The following is a 16,555-nucleotide window of genomic DNA, read 5'->3' as shown; positions in this document are numbered from 1 at the left end:
GTCATAAAAAATGTTGTTGATGGTCACTAAGAACCAAGTAGCTGCTTTCCTTCCCCCCCACTTCCGTTTTGCTTCCCTCCCCACCCCTCTCTACCACTCCTCACTTTTTTCTGTTTCACGCTCACACTCTTTTCCTTATAGGCATTTGAGGACCTACTTTTTGCTAGACATTGGTGAAAGGGAAAGGGTGGTAAAGGGCAGTCCCTCCCTGTGACAGACAGTGAAATAATTAGTTTACTACCCTGTGTCATAAATGCTTTCATATGTTCCCTCACTTTATACAACCACCCTGTAAGGTGGATGTTCCAGAGAAGGAGAGCTGACTTTAGAGAGGTTGTGGCTTACTCAGCCTCTCAAGTCCAAAGTCTCTTTCCCTACAAATGTTGCTGCCCAGCCATATCAAAGCTGTCTGCTGTACCCTCACTGACTACTTTTTGTCGGCACAGCGCTGCCTTTGAAACGGTCTCAGAGAAAGAGTGACTGTCCCCTCCCGAGTCCTACCTATGTGGGGTCCCCCTAGCGTCTAAATAGCTTCCCATTGTACTTAAACTCTCACACTGCAGTGTCTCCACTGTCTGCTTCCCCAGTTTCTCCTCTTCACCTTTAAACCTTCATAATCCTTTTCCAATTCTAAAATAAATCTTCTCATATCCATTTCGTTTTCTTTACTATTCATTCAATTTCCCCTCCTTGTTCCTCTACTGCTAGAACATACGATGTTCACCCACTGGTTCCACTCACCCTAATCTGTCCTCTAATTCTGTCCCTCTATCGAAACTGCTCTCCAAAAAGGTCACCTATGACCTCTGTCTCATCAGATCTAGTGGCCTGTATTTAGTCACAGTTTTCCTTTATTGCCTTAGTCATTTGTTCTTCTGACCAGTCTGGCCTTGAGACTGTCTTTTTCCTTGGTCTACGTGACATCACATAATTCTGTTTTTCTACTTACCACTTTTGCTCTTACTTCTGCATTTTATTTATTATTGGCTTCTACTCCTGTTAACCTTGTCAGACGCCCAAGGAGGCCGGGGCATGGCCTCCCTCTACAATTGCTACTTTAAGGAATTGATGAGTGTGGCCTAAAAATCTTGGATTCTGTAAAAATCATTCTAAGATCTGAGTCTCATTCTCTTCTCTCCCCCTAGCCAGAATCTTTACCTTAATTTGGATGTGCTGCTGGCAACCTCTGCTCCATTGTTTCAAACCAAATTCATCATTGTCATCTTGTACTCTCCCCTCATTTGTACCAGCCATCCCCTCTATCCTGGTCCCTCGCACTTGCTGTCTTCCTCTTACTACTCCCAGATATCTCTAGTACTCCTCACCCGAAATTCTGTATTCTAGCCGGGCCAGTTGGTTACCCTACCGTTCAGAGTTTTAGGATTGTAATTCTATTCACCATTTGGAATACAATCAGGGTTAAAAGTAAGCAAGAAGTAATACCAGCAGTCTAGAAAACAATTTAGTTGATTAAATTGCTTTTAATTTTTGTGGTAATAGCACATTACTTTTTAAACCTTAGTAATGCTCTGATACCTGTGCTTAACACTTTAACACAGTCCTTTTTTAAAATTTTTTTTTTTTAACGTTTATTTTTGAGACAGAGAGAGACAGAGCATGAACGGGGGAGGGGCAGAGAGAGAGGGAGACACAGAATCGGAAGCAGGCTCCAGGCTCTGAGCCATCAGCCCAGAGCCCGACGCGGGGCTCGAACTCACGGACCGCGAGATCGTGACCTGAGCCGAAGTCAGACGCCCAACCGACTGAGCCACCCAGGCGCCCCACACAGTCCTTTTTTGAGTGAAAAGAAAAGCACAGTCAAATGAGAAATGCATCGTGCCCTTCCCTGTGCCTAAGCCTCCCCCTCCCCAGCAACCTGAAGACTTCAGGTTTTACCTGAAATGCTTCCTGCCCCTTTTACTGTTCAGTGATTCACCCTTGAGAATCCAGCTCAAGTTCCATGTTCAATTTGGCCCACTTCCACAAATGTTTACCAGTGTTCCACATAGAGCCATGAAGGAGATACATGCCCTCCCCTCATAGGACTTAGAGTCTAATAGAAGCCAGTGATAACTCACCTTTAGTCTTACAGCACTTCTGTTTTTATCTACTCTGTGTATTTTGTCACCTCACCTTCATGTCAGTTCCTTGGTGGTAGACACCATGGTTTTCCTGCTTTTCTTCATCTGATACTGTCTCATTAGCACTCACACCAGAATTTTATCACTGCAATCTGTTGAATGGAACGGTTTCACTCATACCTAATTTTAGGAAAACAACTGTTAGGAATGTTTAGGTTAGTTACCTTTTGTCTACATTGGTGATTATTTGAGAAATGGTTTGAAACTCCTTTAAAGTTCAAATAATAGACAGGAATTATTTTTAAGAATGTTTATGGTTTCCTTTGGACTTGATTTCATCTGACATTGAATAGATGAGGCTTATATAAAACTAAGAAGGTAGGGAATAAAGGGAGAAATACTGGCTTCAGCTTTTACTTAAAAATAACATACTTTTCAATGGGTGAAACATTTCATCACATTACTTTGCCATCAGCAACAATCAGCATGTATTAAATACATAAAGCAGTGCTTTGAAGTAGGCGTAATATTGGTAGAAAGATTTTGAATGTCTTTGCTATGGAGGAAATTTAGTTAGGAAACAGTAGGCATCAGCACAGGCTTCCTTGGATAGCCTTATTTTTTATGACCTGTGTTCTCCAAAGCATTCTCAGAAAGCCTTGTAAAATATTCAAATTCTAAAGGAACAAAATCGCTGTAAATTAAAATTTTAATGTATGTTTATAGCATGTAGTTTTAGATTAAATGATTAAACAGTACATTAAACCTTAATGTGCTATTACATAGTTCATTGGGACCACTTATACAGTCAAAATATACTGCAAAATATACTGTGTACATTACATATTTCAAATTACGGAGGTTTTTCATTCTTGTGATTTGACCTCTGTGATATGTGATTGTTATATGTATAATCTATTGGATGTCAGATCAATGATCAAGAATATAGCTGCTAAGTTATAACATGGTTTGTTTGAATACTAGCATTTTTACTGCTATCCCTGTGACCTTGGGAAAGTCACTTAACTGCCTTGGACTTTAGATTCTTCATCTCAGAGGTGGGGAACAAAATACTTATTAAACCAGCATGAGGATTAGATGAAGAGATACATGATATATGTGAAAACCATCTGTAATTCTGAAGTACTTGATAAATGAAAGGTATTTGTTATTTATTAAATCTTAAGAAAATTAGATAGTCTCAAGGACTTATTATATGGTAGATTGTTTTTTTAATTTTATTTTTAAGTAATCTCTACACCCAGCCTGGGGATCAAATTCACAACCCCAAGATCAAGAGTCACATACTCTCCAGACTGAGCCAGCCAGACACCCAGGAACTTATTATAGTAATAAATATTCTTTTTACTACTTGTGTATACCTCTAATATTTAACTCAGTTAGCTTTGGCATAGACCTTTGTTACACCCTGAATTATAACAAATTATAACAAATTACCTCGTACATATTGTATACATTTTCCTGGAAACATGTATATGATGTGCTGGTAATTATCCAACAATGGCTCCCTGGGTGGAAAAAATCCCCAGTGTGTAGCGTTTGTTGTTTTCTATGATGTAAATATTCCCATGGTAGCCAATTTCAAGTCGCATGACATCACTCAACTCAGTGTTGGGGAGAAATGTGTACAAACTGGCTCTCATGCATCCACGAGCCAATTCCAGCTCACGCCACACTCAGATGTAGTCAGTGTTTAGATGCAGAGGCGTCCAGAGGTCATAATTAACCATGGAAATTTTTAGACTGTTTCAGTTTAAAAAAACATTTAAGAATATTATGTCTCTGAAAGCCAGGGATCTGAAGTCAGACCTGGATTCTAATTATGACTCTGTATTTACTAGCTCTGTGGCCTTGGGCAAGTCAGAATATCTTCAGGCCTCAGTTTCTTTATCAGTAAAATAGGCACGATAATAATATCTACTCAGAAGGGGGGATCTGGTGCCTGGTCCAGACCCCTGGTTGAAAAGGAATAAAAGGATTGCTTTATAAAGTTATTGTCTTCAATAGTGGCTGTTGTCATCAACCTTGCATGGTTCTAGTAGCATGCCAGACTGAGTTTTATATTAACTTATTTCATTTTTTAGCGGACATGGGTTTTGCCAGATTGTTCAATTCTCCTCTAAAGCCACTAGCAGATTTGGATCCAGTAGTTGTGACTTTTTGGTATCGGGCTCCAGAACTTCTGCTTGGTGCAAGACATTATACAAAGGCCATTGGTAAGTTAGTCTAAAATGATTTACTATCTTAGCATCAAATTATCATAAATACCAAATGGTATAATAATTATGAAGCTGCTTTGTAAAAACCGCTTTATATCTCTTTGTAAAAGTCCTATTGTCGTCTGTATTCCTGCATTTTATATTCTGGTAGATTAGGATTTTTAACCGTGTAGGAGAATATGGTTCTTGTAAAAGGAGAAAACATTTTCTTTTAGAGAATAGAGTTATCTGATCCTGTTGAATTGCCATGGAAATGATAACATACAAGTTTTATTTTGCACTTACCTACCATCGATCAGAAGAACTGGAGAGATTTCTAGAATTGTTTTCTCCACAAAAAGAAAAACAGAAAACAAGAATAGTGTGGTGTTGGCAAAAGGCCCTTCTACTGGGGGAAAGTCAGTCCGTCCGTCCTTTCCTAAACAAGAAGTAACGTGACTAATTTTTCTCTCCCACCATGACGCTGATCAGAGTAGCAGTTTCTCCATTACAGGAGGAAATAAGAGTCTGGGTCGGTTAGCTGTGCTCAGCCTCTTGCCATTTTGCCAAGAGAAAAAATGGAGTAAGAAAACCTGTTATAAACACACTCTCTGTAGGATTTAAAGTCTGCTCCAGAACAGACAAGGGTTTTGCTACCTGATGACTACAGTGTCCTCAGTGGGCCCAGCTACAAATTGAGGGAGTCAGGAAGAGGGAGCTGTACTCAAACCTAGAGATTTCTCGAAAAGAGGTGAAAAGAGAAGAGGTGGGTAGTACTGTCACTATGATGGGCTAGTTCTATAAGGTGCCAAAATCTCCCGCATGTATTTCTTGAAATTTTCCTTGTGTGGAATTTTCTGTTTACTGGTATTAGACTGATACCAGTTTTGACTACATTTAGCTGCATTTGTTGAGTTCTATTTAATAAAGGCACCAAAAATACGAAATTATTAAAAACAGATGAGCACAAACCTTTCTCTGTTAAACTTCTGAAAAACCTGGTAACATGCAAAGAACTACAAAGGAAGCTCCCATGTTGGAAAAGATTCGATAGATAACTAACCTATACGTGGGTAAAAGGAGAAACAAAAAATAAAATATAGTGATGTCCTCATTTATCAGGTCTGATTTCTGCAAAACTGAGACGCCGAGCGTATATATACTTTGTCCAGGTATGGTGACGCTAGCAAGGGGCTGGAATCTTGTGATACTTTGTAAATATTGCCGAAACATTTTGTTCAATTAGTGAAAAATCCCGTGAGTGTTTGACAGTAGAGGAGTCTGATACCGACCTTAGACCCTTCCACCAGCAGCTGAGCCCACAGTGAGGCTGCGTTCAGAGGCTACCGAGGCCACGCTCTCAGCCACGGACAGGGTCAGCTGTCTGTGAAAAATTCAGAACTGCACAAGCAGACGGAAGGAATAGAGGGCTCTCAGAATGAGGGGTTAAAATCAGAACCTGACTCTACTTACATTCCAGTGAGTGATTTTTACTGAAGAGCTGTGTCTTTGAAACTTTGAGAATTGCGTTTGCTTTTTCTCTTGGATCTCTCAATCCAGAGCAGTAAAGTCTCTTAGACAATCTCAGAAGGCACCGGGGGATAGCAGGAGACTGAAGAGACGCCAGAGAAAGAGGCATGTTAGTTGAGCAGCACCAGGTTGGTGCCTCAGCACAGAACTGATGATGAGATAACCCAGAACACAGGGCAGCAAGTAGGGGATGTGCTAACAGTAGAAATCGACATGCGCTGGGCTCTTACCAAGCTCACAGTCTAGATCTCCAAGGGAGATTTCCAGTAAGAAAAGGCAGATTCAGCCAAAACCTTCTGTTAAACTAAGTGACTTCCCACCAAAGCCTGTCCCACTCTCAGAGATTCTGATAGAGCCAATCTGTGGCAGTAAGTCCCATATGTAGTACGTGCCATTAAATGGTTCTGTTGCACATGGTCCACACACTTTGACAGCCCGGACGTTGAGAAGCACAGTTCTATGAATATTTTCTGATTAGCTCTTCTACCATTGAAATAAAACTAGATATCTTTTGGGGAAGTAAAGCTAACTGAGTATGAATTAGAAATCCACTATATTTCCTATTTCCTCAGGGTAAGGACAACTGAAATTAAGTTTAAATCAGTTTACAACTTACAGATAAAGATAAAAATATAATCGCTGATTTTTAATTTTAGTTAAGTTGCAGTTATCCCTTCTGGATAGACACTAGGAAAGAAGACCCAGAGAAAGAATATTCCCCAAATAAGTTATTTTTAGGCTTGAAATATATTCCTAGCAGACATTATAAATATATAGAATAAATACATAGCCATTCACTTATTCTTACTCTTCTCTATAGCTGGTTCATGTCAGAAATGAGTATTATTTCTATTCAGAGCATATAAAAAAAAAAGAGTTCGGTGATTTGATATCAGTGAAGTTTTATGGAGTGACATTTAGGGGGGCTGGGGAATGACAGCGTGTGTGTGTGTGTGTGTGTGTGTGTGTGTGTGTGTGTGTGTAAAGGGCGGGAAGGAAGGAGGGAGGAACAGTCTTGAGATCTGAGAGCTGAGAAATGGGTATAGATGATACAGGAACCAGATAACCATTTAAAATTAGAGGCTAATATGAGGCAAGAAACCCTAAAATTTAACATTACCTGCTACTCTGAGGTTCCTTCTCTTAGCAGTTCTCAGGAGATCTAGATCCTGGCTCCTGTCCTTTAAATGGAAGGCAGACCAGAAATTGGCATGACCAGAAACATGCAGTACTAGTCCCAGCCGACTGCATAGTAGAGGCAGCCAGCAGGAAGAGAGATGGGACTATCAGAGGCAGCTCTGTCAGAGGCAAGAGTGACAACAACATGATGTGGGAGAGAGAAAAGAATTTAATAGTAGACACTGAAGAGTTATTACTCTACTCTTTCATGATGGATGCTTATGATGATGATGACCCTTCTGAGTCATTAAGAAAGAGTAAATGATATTTTATAACCTCTTTAGATGGCAGGTAATGGTGTGATAAAAAAATGGGTATTGAAGGGATATGTTTCCATTATCCAAAAGGCTAACTTATGTGAAAGGAAACTGTTCCTGAATGGAGTGAGACATTACACTATGTTTTTTTTTTTTCATTTAGCAATTTGTTTTATGAAATAACATACCAATGTTAATTCTAGCTAATGGCTATAATTAGACTTTTTTCTTAATTAGCTTGTCTACAGAATGTGATTCCCACATTTAGTAGGCTACTAAACACTGTGCTTTTCTATCCTATACTGTGGTCTGTGCATTATTATTTTTAAAAAAAATACGACATAGTATTTATTTAAGTGGGCAAGTGTGAATATATATCTTATAAAAATTCACTTATACATTTGGCAAAGCATTGCAAATATAATATTATAGTCTTAGAATCTAAATTACAATTTTTCAATGTGTAAAATCCAAATAGAATAATCTAAAACTGGTGATTTGAAATGGTTAGTAAAACTTTTAAAGATGCCTAACTTTCTCCTGGAATATTGGAGCAATGGAACAGCTTAATCCAAGTGATTATGTTCAAATAACTTCTCTCCTGATGTCATGTTGTACCCATATATACTTGTATTTATTAGCTTCTAGACCTTACAATTTGTTGGAAAAACTGAAGTTGGTAGTCTTTCAAACAAAAGTTAAGTTTTTTGCAAATCATTTTATATGGTCTGTCCTGTTTGTCTAGACTCCTAAATCAGAAATTATGCTCTATCATTATGCAGTTAATTGACTAAAGGAATGAATCACTATATACCTGATGATGATATTGTCTTAGTCTACCAGGTCATGAATTTTATACCCTGTATTAGATTATCAGTTGAATGCTTCGCTGACTACATTGTTAATAGTGGTTAGAAAGGCTTTGCCTAAATGTAAATTCCTTGCTTGCTAAATTGAGTTTCCCAAGTGTATCTTCATTAGGAAATTTACAAGTAAATGTTTTTTATTTGGCTTTCAATCTGTTACATGATGAAACAGCTATTTCATGTCATATATATGTTTTCTTAATATAGTTATCATACTTTGTATATTTCATCACTGAAAAGTATTTTTACATGTAGGTTATGATTATACCTAAGAGTTATAACCCAAGAAATATAATAAATGTGTGCAAACACTTCTTCTTCTTTCATAGATATATGGGCAATAGGTTGCATATTTGCTGAATTGTTGACTTCAGAACCTATTTTTCACTGTCGTCAGGAAGATATAAAAACAAGCAATCCCTTTCATCATGATCAACTAGATCGGATATTTAGTGTCATGGGGTTTCCTGCAGGTAATTTATTTTTCTTCTCAAAATAATATTTGAGTCATATTTCAAAATAATTCCTTTTCAAAAGCATATTTTGAGTATTTTTATGTATATTTTTAAGCTAAAATAGATTTTTGATAGAAGTAACATTATTTTCTATAACAATATTTGATATTTTTTTGTAAGATAAAGATTGGGAAGATATTAGAAAGATGCCAGAATACCCTACACTTCAGAAAGACTTTAGAAGAACAACGTAAGTAATTTCATATTAGATATAAGTAGTAACTTCACTGGGAATATTTAAATTAATCCTTTAAAAAACAGATATAGATTAGTATTTAAACCAGAAATTTAGATTTTAATGTATTAATTATGCTTATGATTTAAAGAAGATTTTCCAGATGTTGCTAACATACATGTTAGGCTTAGGCTGTAGTATTTTATAAACTTTTAAGAATCTTAAGGGTCAGTATCATGTTTAAATGTGTCTCCTGTTTTAGCATGATGAGGGCTCAGTTCAAGGCTACAACTGTGATTTGATCTTTATCTGAATAATGACTAGTGACTGAAATGCCGGGTGAGGCAACCAGGAAGGACAACAGAAGGAAGGCCACATGGCCTGGAAGCAGGGTAAAACACACTGGTGGGAATGTGTATATTGAGTAGGAGGGAGAGAATAAAGGTGACAGAGTGTGAGGAGTTTGTTACAAATGCACACACCTAGAGGAAGAGGTTTTCTTCTGGGCGACTTAACAGGAAATGTCAAGACAGGATAGCTTGTAGGAACAAAAGCAGACATGACAAAGAGAAGGAGGGAATGGCACTTGTCATTTTTGGCCCCTCTTTTACACAGTCCTTGGTGGGGTCTTTTTCCTGTCTCTCTCTCTTAAAGATGGCACTGGTATTACTCAAGGTTCTGTCTTGGGCTGTCTTTTCACTCTGGACATTGTCCCGGGCAGTCTCTCTGATCTTATTGGCCACAGTTTACCATCGATGATGCTAATAATTCCCAGTTTATGCATCCGACTCAGATCTCTTCTCCAAATTTCAGACCCATTTGTCTAATTGCCTCATGGAATCCCAACCTGAAATTTCTATAAATACGTTAAGTTAAAGGTCCAAAACTGAACTCATCATCTATCCTCCCATACCTTCCTCCCGCTGTATTTCCAATCTTAGGAAACGACTCCGTGATTCACCCAGTTGTTCAAGCCCAAGACCTGACATATCCCTGATCCTTCTTTTATCGCCTTCTCTTCCATGTTACCCTGTAGGATCCAAAAAACTAGTAAATCTAGTCAGTTCTTTGTATTTCTCTCCATCTACTCTGCCACTATTACAGTCTAGACCTCTCTCTCTCTCGCTTAGGATCCTGCAGTGGCCTCCCAAGTGGTATTTCTACCTCCAGTCTTTATTCCAACTCACTGTCTATACCACAGTCATTGCCCAAAGCAAATTTGATCATGTTGGTCTCCTCGCTGCTCTCAATTCACTATTGCTCTCACTTCCTTAGTATGGCTTACAGAGCTCTGGCTTCTACATCACCAAATTCATCTCCTACACAACTGTCCACTTTGTATTCTACAGCCTAGACAGCATGAATTTCTTTAAGAAGCTTGAAAACCCAGGGCTTTTTTTTGACCTCTGGGTTTTTACACATGCTGTTTCTTCAGTCTAGGATGTACTTTACTCCCACTCATTTCCTCAGATTAACTCCTATTTTTCCTTTCTACTTGTCCTTTAGGTCTTGCCTTGGGCATCACTTGCCTGCTGAGGCCTCCCTTGACCTTCTAGGTCTGAGTCACGTACTCCTCTCTTGCATCCTGGGCTGTTTCTCTCAGCACTGATGACTTTGCACTACAGTTACCTTTTTTTAAAAAAAAATTTTTGAGAGAGAGAGAGAGAAAGAGAATATCCCAAGCAGACTCCATACTCAGCACAGAACCCAATGTGAGGCTTGATTCCATGACCTGAGCTGAAATCAAGAGTGGGACACTCAACTGACTGAGCCACCCAGGTGCCCCTACAGTTAGCTTTTGAATACTTATCTGCCTTCCCTCTAGATAATATGGGTTATATCTTTCTTATCCATCATTATATGTATACCCAGGGCCTGGTACATAGTACATGCTCAGTAGTTACTGTCAAATGGACATTATATGAAAGTGGTTCAAGTAATTGAAGACATGCTAATAATATAAAAGATGGAGAATATTAATGTCGGCAGTGAACACTTATTGTTTAAAGACCAAAGGAAAATTTTCACATAAAATTACAGTGTTTACAGTAACTAGAAATAAAAGGAGAGCTTTAAAAGATAAATGAAACTCAGAAAAGTCATAGGAAAAGCTCAGCAATAAGAGCCCATATGTCTTAAGCAAACAATTGTACCCCCATGAAAGCAGCTACTAATATATAAGATGAAAGGAGTTTATTAAAAATTAGCTAGATCTAGGGGCGCCTGGGTGGCTCAGTTGTTTAAGTGTCTGACTTTGCCTCAGGTCATGATCTCGTGGTTCATGGGTTCGAGCCCCATGTCAGGCTCTTGCTTCCTGGATTCTGTCTCTCTGCCCCTCCCCGACTCATACTCTGTCTCTGTCTCTCTCTCTCTCTCAAAAATAAATAAAACATTAAAAAAAATTTTTTAATTAGCTAAATCTAATGTAGTAGTACATACAAGCCACTGAAGTAAAATATTATTTAAAAATTCCAGGGGCACCTGGATGGCTCAGTCGGTTGAGCAACTGACTTCGGCTTAGGTCATGATCTCACGGTCCGTGGGTTTGAGCCCCGCGTCAGGCTTTGTGTCTGAGTCCAGCTCTGAGTCCAGCCCAGAGCCTGGAGCCTGCTTCGGATTCTGTGTCTCCCTCTCCCTCTGTTCCTCCCCTGCTCGTTCTCTGTCTCTCAAAAATAAATAAACATTAAAAAAAATTTTTTTTCCAGAAAAAATTATCTCAAATAAAGGAAAAATAACTTGTTTTCATTATATCAGATGAAAAGAACCAAAAAAATTACTCTTAAAGTGAATCAGGAAGAATAGTGATAGAAGTTTCTGTAATCTTTCTAAAGTGTCAGCCTAAGTATAAGTAGAAGGCAACGTGAAAATAGGATTAAAAGGAAATCTACAAGTTGACTTTAAATTGAATGTTACAATAAGCACAGTCTGATCTTATGATAGAAACAAATAACTTAGAATCTGGAGTTAACCCAGAGAAATCAATGATTCGACACAAAGACCAAAGACATGTATGTAGACAAACTACATTTCTGCATAAACTTTAAAATCTCTTCCCATTAATAAATTTAGTGGTTACCTTGCTAATAAAAATGTTCCTAGTATTGGAGGAAAAAATTTTTTTTTAATTTTTTTTAAGATTTTATTTTTAAGCAATCTCTATACCCAATATGGGACTCAAACTTATAACTCTGAGATTAAGAGTTGCGTGCTCTGCTGACTGAGCCAGCCAGGAGCCCCGAAAAAATTTTATATATACATGGCAAAGATTTTGTTTTATTATTTTTATTCTTTTAATTTTTATTTATTTTTGAGAGAGAGAGAGAGAGTTCAAGTGGGGAGGGGGCAGAGAGAGAGGGAGACACAGAATCTGAAGCAGGCCCCAGGCTCTGAGCTGTCAGCACAGAGCCTGACGCGGGGCTCGAACCCACGAACCGTGAGATCATGACCTGAGCCCAAGTCAGACACTAACTGACTGAGCCACCCAGGCTCACATGGCAAAGATTTTAAAAATGAACATACCTAGGGCTGGCAAGGGTATGATAAAATGGGCCCTCTTCCTTGTATGCCACTGGTGAGAAAAATGTTTCTCAAACTTTAATGTACCTACAGATCACCTGGAGACCTTGTTAAAAACGCAGATTCTGATTCTGAATTTGGGATAGGGCCTGAGAATCTATATTTCTAATGTGGGCTCTCGGGGCCCATGCTGCTGATCTGAGGGCCAGGTTCATGTAGCAAGGTTTTAGAGCACATAAAACTGGCTTTGAAATGCACATACTCTTTGACCTAATAAACCCAAGAATTTATCCTGTGGAAGCAATCAGAGCAGCCACAGGTAGCTAACCAAGTGTTTATTATGTGTCAGGTGTGGTGCTAAGCCCTTACCTGCATTTTCTCATATGGTCCCCACAACACTCTATAAGAGAGGTATAATTGTAATCTTTAGTTTTCAGATGAGGAAGCTAAGGCTTTCATAAGGGTTAACTAACTGCCCAAGGTCACACAACTGGTAAATGACTGAGTCAGGGTCTGAAAGGGATCTCTGTTTCCCACCTATGTGCAGTATTGTTTCCCTACCATGTGGACCCGATTAACCTACAAAGACCTGTATTTAACTATTGTGAAACAAACAACATCAGTAACACTAGGAATATACATATATAACCACTGCAAATGAGTAGTTTAGAGAGCACTGAACAAGGAAAAGTGTTTATGAAACAATATTAAGTGAAAAGAGGACAATTTGTATAGTGTGATCCCAATTTTATAAAAACAAAACAAAACAGAAATCCCTCTGTGTCTGTGTCATGTATATAAAAGCATAGCAAGAATGTCAAAGGAAAATTAGCAAAATCTTGGCAGTGTTTTTTTGTTTGTTTTAATCATTGAGTGGCTTGATTACGAGTGATTTCAGTTTTTTTCTTTATACTTTTCTATATTCTCTAAATTTTCTACCATGAACATATATGTTACTTATTTTTTGACCTTTTTAAGTGTGAAATATTTCATATATAGGAAAGAACATATATTCTGAATTTGTATTTGTCATTCCACATTTTTCATTATAGTTTTGCTACAGGTGTTATGTATTCCAAATAAATTATTGCTCAGTTTAATATATCTTTTATCTTCATATAAATTATATTACAGTTTGTATTTTCTTTTGTAGTTTGCTTTCTTTTATTTCCCACTCAATCTCTGTATTCATTTTAACTATTGTTCAATATTCCATTCTGTGAATATGTAACAATATACCCATTCTTTATTTTTTTTTTAATTTTTTTTTCAACGTTTTTTATTTATTTTTGGGACAGAGAGAGACAGAGCATGAACGGGGGAGGGGCAGAGAGAGAGGGAGACACAGAATCGGAAACAGGCTCCAGGCTCCGAGCCATCAGCCCAGAGCCTGACACGGGGCTCGAACTCACAGACCGCGAGATCGTGACCTGGCTGAAGTCGGACGCTTAACCGACTGCGCCACCCAGGCGCCCCAATATACCCATTCTTTAATTGGTAGACGTTTGTGTTGTTTACAGTTTTTTCTATTACAGGAGTGCTAAGAACATTCTTGTTCACACATCCTGTGATACACATGCACAAAGGAATCTCTTAGAGTATGTACCTAGGAAGGGAATTGCTAGGTTATAGGTTGTTCACATTTTCAGCTCTAGTGGTTAATGTGTAATTATTTTCCAAAGAGATTGTAACAATAGAAACTCTTACATACTGTGTTTAACAATTCCCACTGCACACATTTACCAATATTTGGTTACGTATTCTTTCACTAATCATTGAAAAGACAATGGCCTAAACACGTACCTTATAGGAAAACCAATCTGGGAGCTTTATTGTGTAAACTGTACTTCAATAATAAACATTATTTGAAAAAAAAGTGTGAGTGTTTCCAGTGATGTGTGATTATTATGTTCTTGCAGGTATGCCAACAGTAGCCTCATAAAGTACATGGAGAAACACAAGGTCAAGCCTGACAGCAAAGTGTTCCTCTTGGTAGGTGCCTCTCTGCCAGATGGGGAAGTTGGGTCCATAGCACAGACCCATCTTGTCTCATTCATGGAATTGTCCTAGCTATCCTCCTTCCTTCCTTTCTTTCTTTCTTTCTTTCTTTCTTTCTTTCTTTCTTTCTTCCTTTCTTGAGTATATGCATGCATGCACACACACACATGCATATGCGTGAGCCCAGAAGGGGCAGAGAATCTTAAGAATCTTAAGCAGGCTCCATACACAGCAGGGAGCCCCATACAGAGCTTGATCCCACAACCATGAGATCAGGACCTGAGTTGAAATCAAGACTCTGGAAGCTTACTTAACTGACTGAGCCACCTAGGTGCCCCAAACTGGTGATTTTTCTTTTTAAGTTTATTTATTTATGGGGGGGGGGGGTGCAGAGAGACAGGGAGACAGACAACCCCAAGCAGGGTCTTAGCAGTCAGTGCAGAGCCCTGTGTGGGGCTTGAACCCATGAACTTCAAGATCATGACCTGAGCCGAAATCAAGAATTGGTCACTCAACAAACTGAGCCCCCCAAGGCACCTCCCACATTTTTTTAAGTAGGCTCCACACCCAGCATGGTGTTCATGAGGTCATGAGTTCAAGCCCTGAGCGGAGATCAAGAGTCAGATGCTTAACCGACTGAGCCACCTGGGCACCCCTCCTCCTTTTTAGAAAGAAAAGAAATTGGTGGATGCTAAGGCAACATCAAATAGTTTTCTTTTGAGATGTCACTCTTGACTTCCAGACTTATTTTTTTCCAATTTTTCTGATTTATCAGCAGAAAAAAAAAAAGACATAGCAAAAGGGCTTTAACGCTAATGATTTCTACCAATTTTACATAAATGTATGTAGTGTGCCAATTGCTCCATACTAATCTGTGGTGAGCTGTACGAAATGGCATTTGATATTAATCCTGCTAGACATTAATACAAAAGCCAAAACACTGATTTATAAACAACCTTTCCATGTGCTATCGATTTCTTATGTGTTACTTTAGCTTCAGAAACTCCTTACTATGGATCCAACCAAGAGAATTACCTCGGAGCAAGCTCTACAGGATCCCTATTTTCAGGAGGACCCCTTGCCAACGTTAGAGTATGTATGCTACATTTTCCGTGTCCTTTGCTCCGGGTTGAGGATGTCAGACGGTGACTAAAGTAAGAGAAGCACTTGTTCCTATAGGGTTACTGAAGTTTTCCATTAATCCTACCTTGGAGAAGAACTTCTGGAGAGAAAGGGACTATATTCTGAAACAGGCAGCGCTCTAGAGAGGTGTGAATGAAAACAGGTGTTTTAGGAATGACCATCATTCAGTGTTACAGGGAAAACTACAACTGAGAACAGGTGGGATGTTTATAGTCAGGCAGATGAGTTTAAACCAACTCAGTAGGGAACTGCGAAATTTAAAAGTCTATGCATCCACTGTGCTACCAAAACCCCTGCATTTCCCATCCTTGTTATACCCATATGCTTGTATTTATTAGAGATGTGGCTTTTCTTGAAGAAAAAAAAAGTATTTTCATTGTTGAGGCAATTACAAATTCAGTTATTGTTTAGTAGTAATTGAGTTTGTGTGGAGAAACCTCTACATCATATACGTCAACTAATGGCAATTAAGATTTATTATTGAAAGCGGTAATTAGTATAAGACTTAGACAACAAATTCTTGTTTTGTTTTGTTTTTAAGTTTTAGAGAGAGAGCGCACAAGTAAGGGAGAGGGGCAGAGGCAGAGAGAGGGAGAGAGAGAGAGAGGAAGAATGTTAAGCAGGCTCCATGGTCAGTGTGGAGCCAGACTCAGGGCTCTATCCCGTGACACTGGGATCAGGACCCGAGCTGAAATCAAGAGTCTGACATTCAACTGACTGTGCCACCCAGATACCCCCCAAAATTCTTTTTTTATTTGCTTAAATTAAGTTGTCTTGGGAGACATTCAGCAAACAGTAGCTATTGATGATGAGTAGGCAATATGTTAAGGAAAAAAAAGTGGAATTTTAAATTAACAAGGTCAATGATACTGTGGATTTTAGGTCCTGATATGTATTCTTTTTTTAAAAAAATGATTTTTTAGTGTGTTTGCTGGCTGCCAGATTCCATACCCCAAACGAGAATTCCTTAATGAAGATGAACCTGAAGAGAAAGGTGACAAGGTATAAGCTACGCGGTACACTTCTATTTCCAGGGAGTAAGGGAGGCAAAAAGAGAATTTAGGGAAGTACAATTT

The 16,555-nt window shown here is 38.7% G+C and overlaps 1 protein-coding gene and 1 long non-coding RNA gene across 10 annotated transcripts in view; one reads left to right on the top strand and one right to left on the bottom strand.

Moving 5' to 3' along the window:
• Positions 1–16,555, top strand: part of CDK19 (cyclin dependent kinase 19) — a 190,643-nt gene that overhangs the window by 157,540 nt on the left and 16,548 nt on the right. For 8 of the 9 annotated variants that reach the window (XM_049654165.1, XM_049654173.1, XM_049654168.1 and 5 more), the window contains 6 exons: positions 4,187–4,318; positions 8,462–8,605; positions 8,768–8,837; positions 14,258–14,330; positions 15,331–15,428; positions 16,403–16,481. In XM_049654165.1, the coding sequence (XP_049510122.1) occupies positions 4,187–4,318; positions 8,462–8,605; positions 8,768–8,837; positions 14,258–14,330; positions 15,331–15,428; positions 16,403–16,481 (596 nt within the window). The remainder of the gene's footprint in view (positions 1–4,186; positions 4,319–8,461; positions 8,606–8,767; positions 8,838–14,257; positions 14,331–15,330; positions 15,429–16,402; positions 16,482–16,555) is intronic. The other variant, XM_049654166.1, reaches the window with a different exon arrangement.
• Positions 1,563–3,601, bottom strand: LOC125938802 (uncharacterized). The gene is made up of 2 exons (XR_007462818.1): positions 3,540–3,601; positions 1,563–2,261 (listed from the first exon to the last, which is right to left on the bottom strand). It is a non-coding gene; the product is annotated as an uncharacterized LOC125938802 (long non-coding RNA).

This window comes from Panthera uncia (genome assembly GCF_023721935.1).
Source record: "Panthera uncia isolate 11264 chromosome B2 unlocalized genomic scaffold, Puncia_PCG_1.0 HiC_scaffold_24, whole genome shotgun sequence".
NCBI lineage: Eukaryota > Metazoa > Chordata > Mammalia > Carnivora > Felidae > Panthera > Panthera uncia.
The sequence above is the reverse complement of the archived record's forward strand: the minus strand, read 5'-3'. Positions and strand labels throughout refer to the sequence as shown.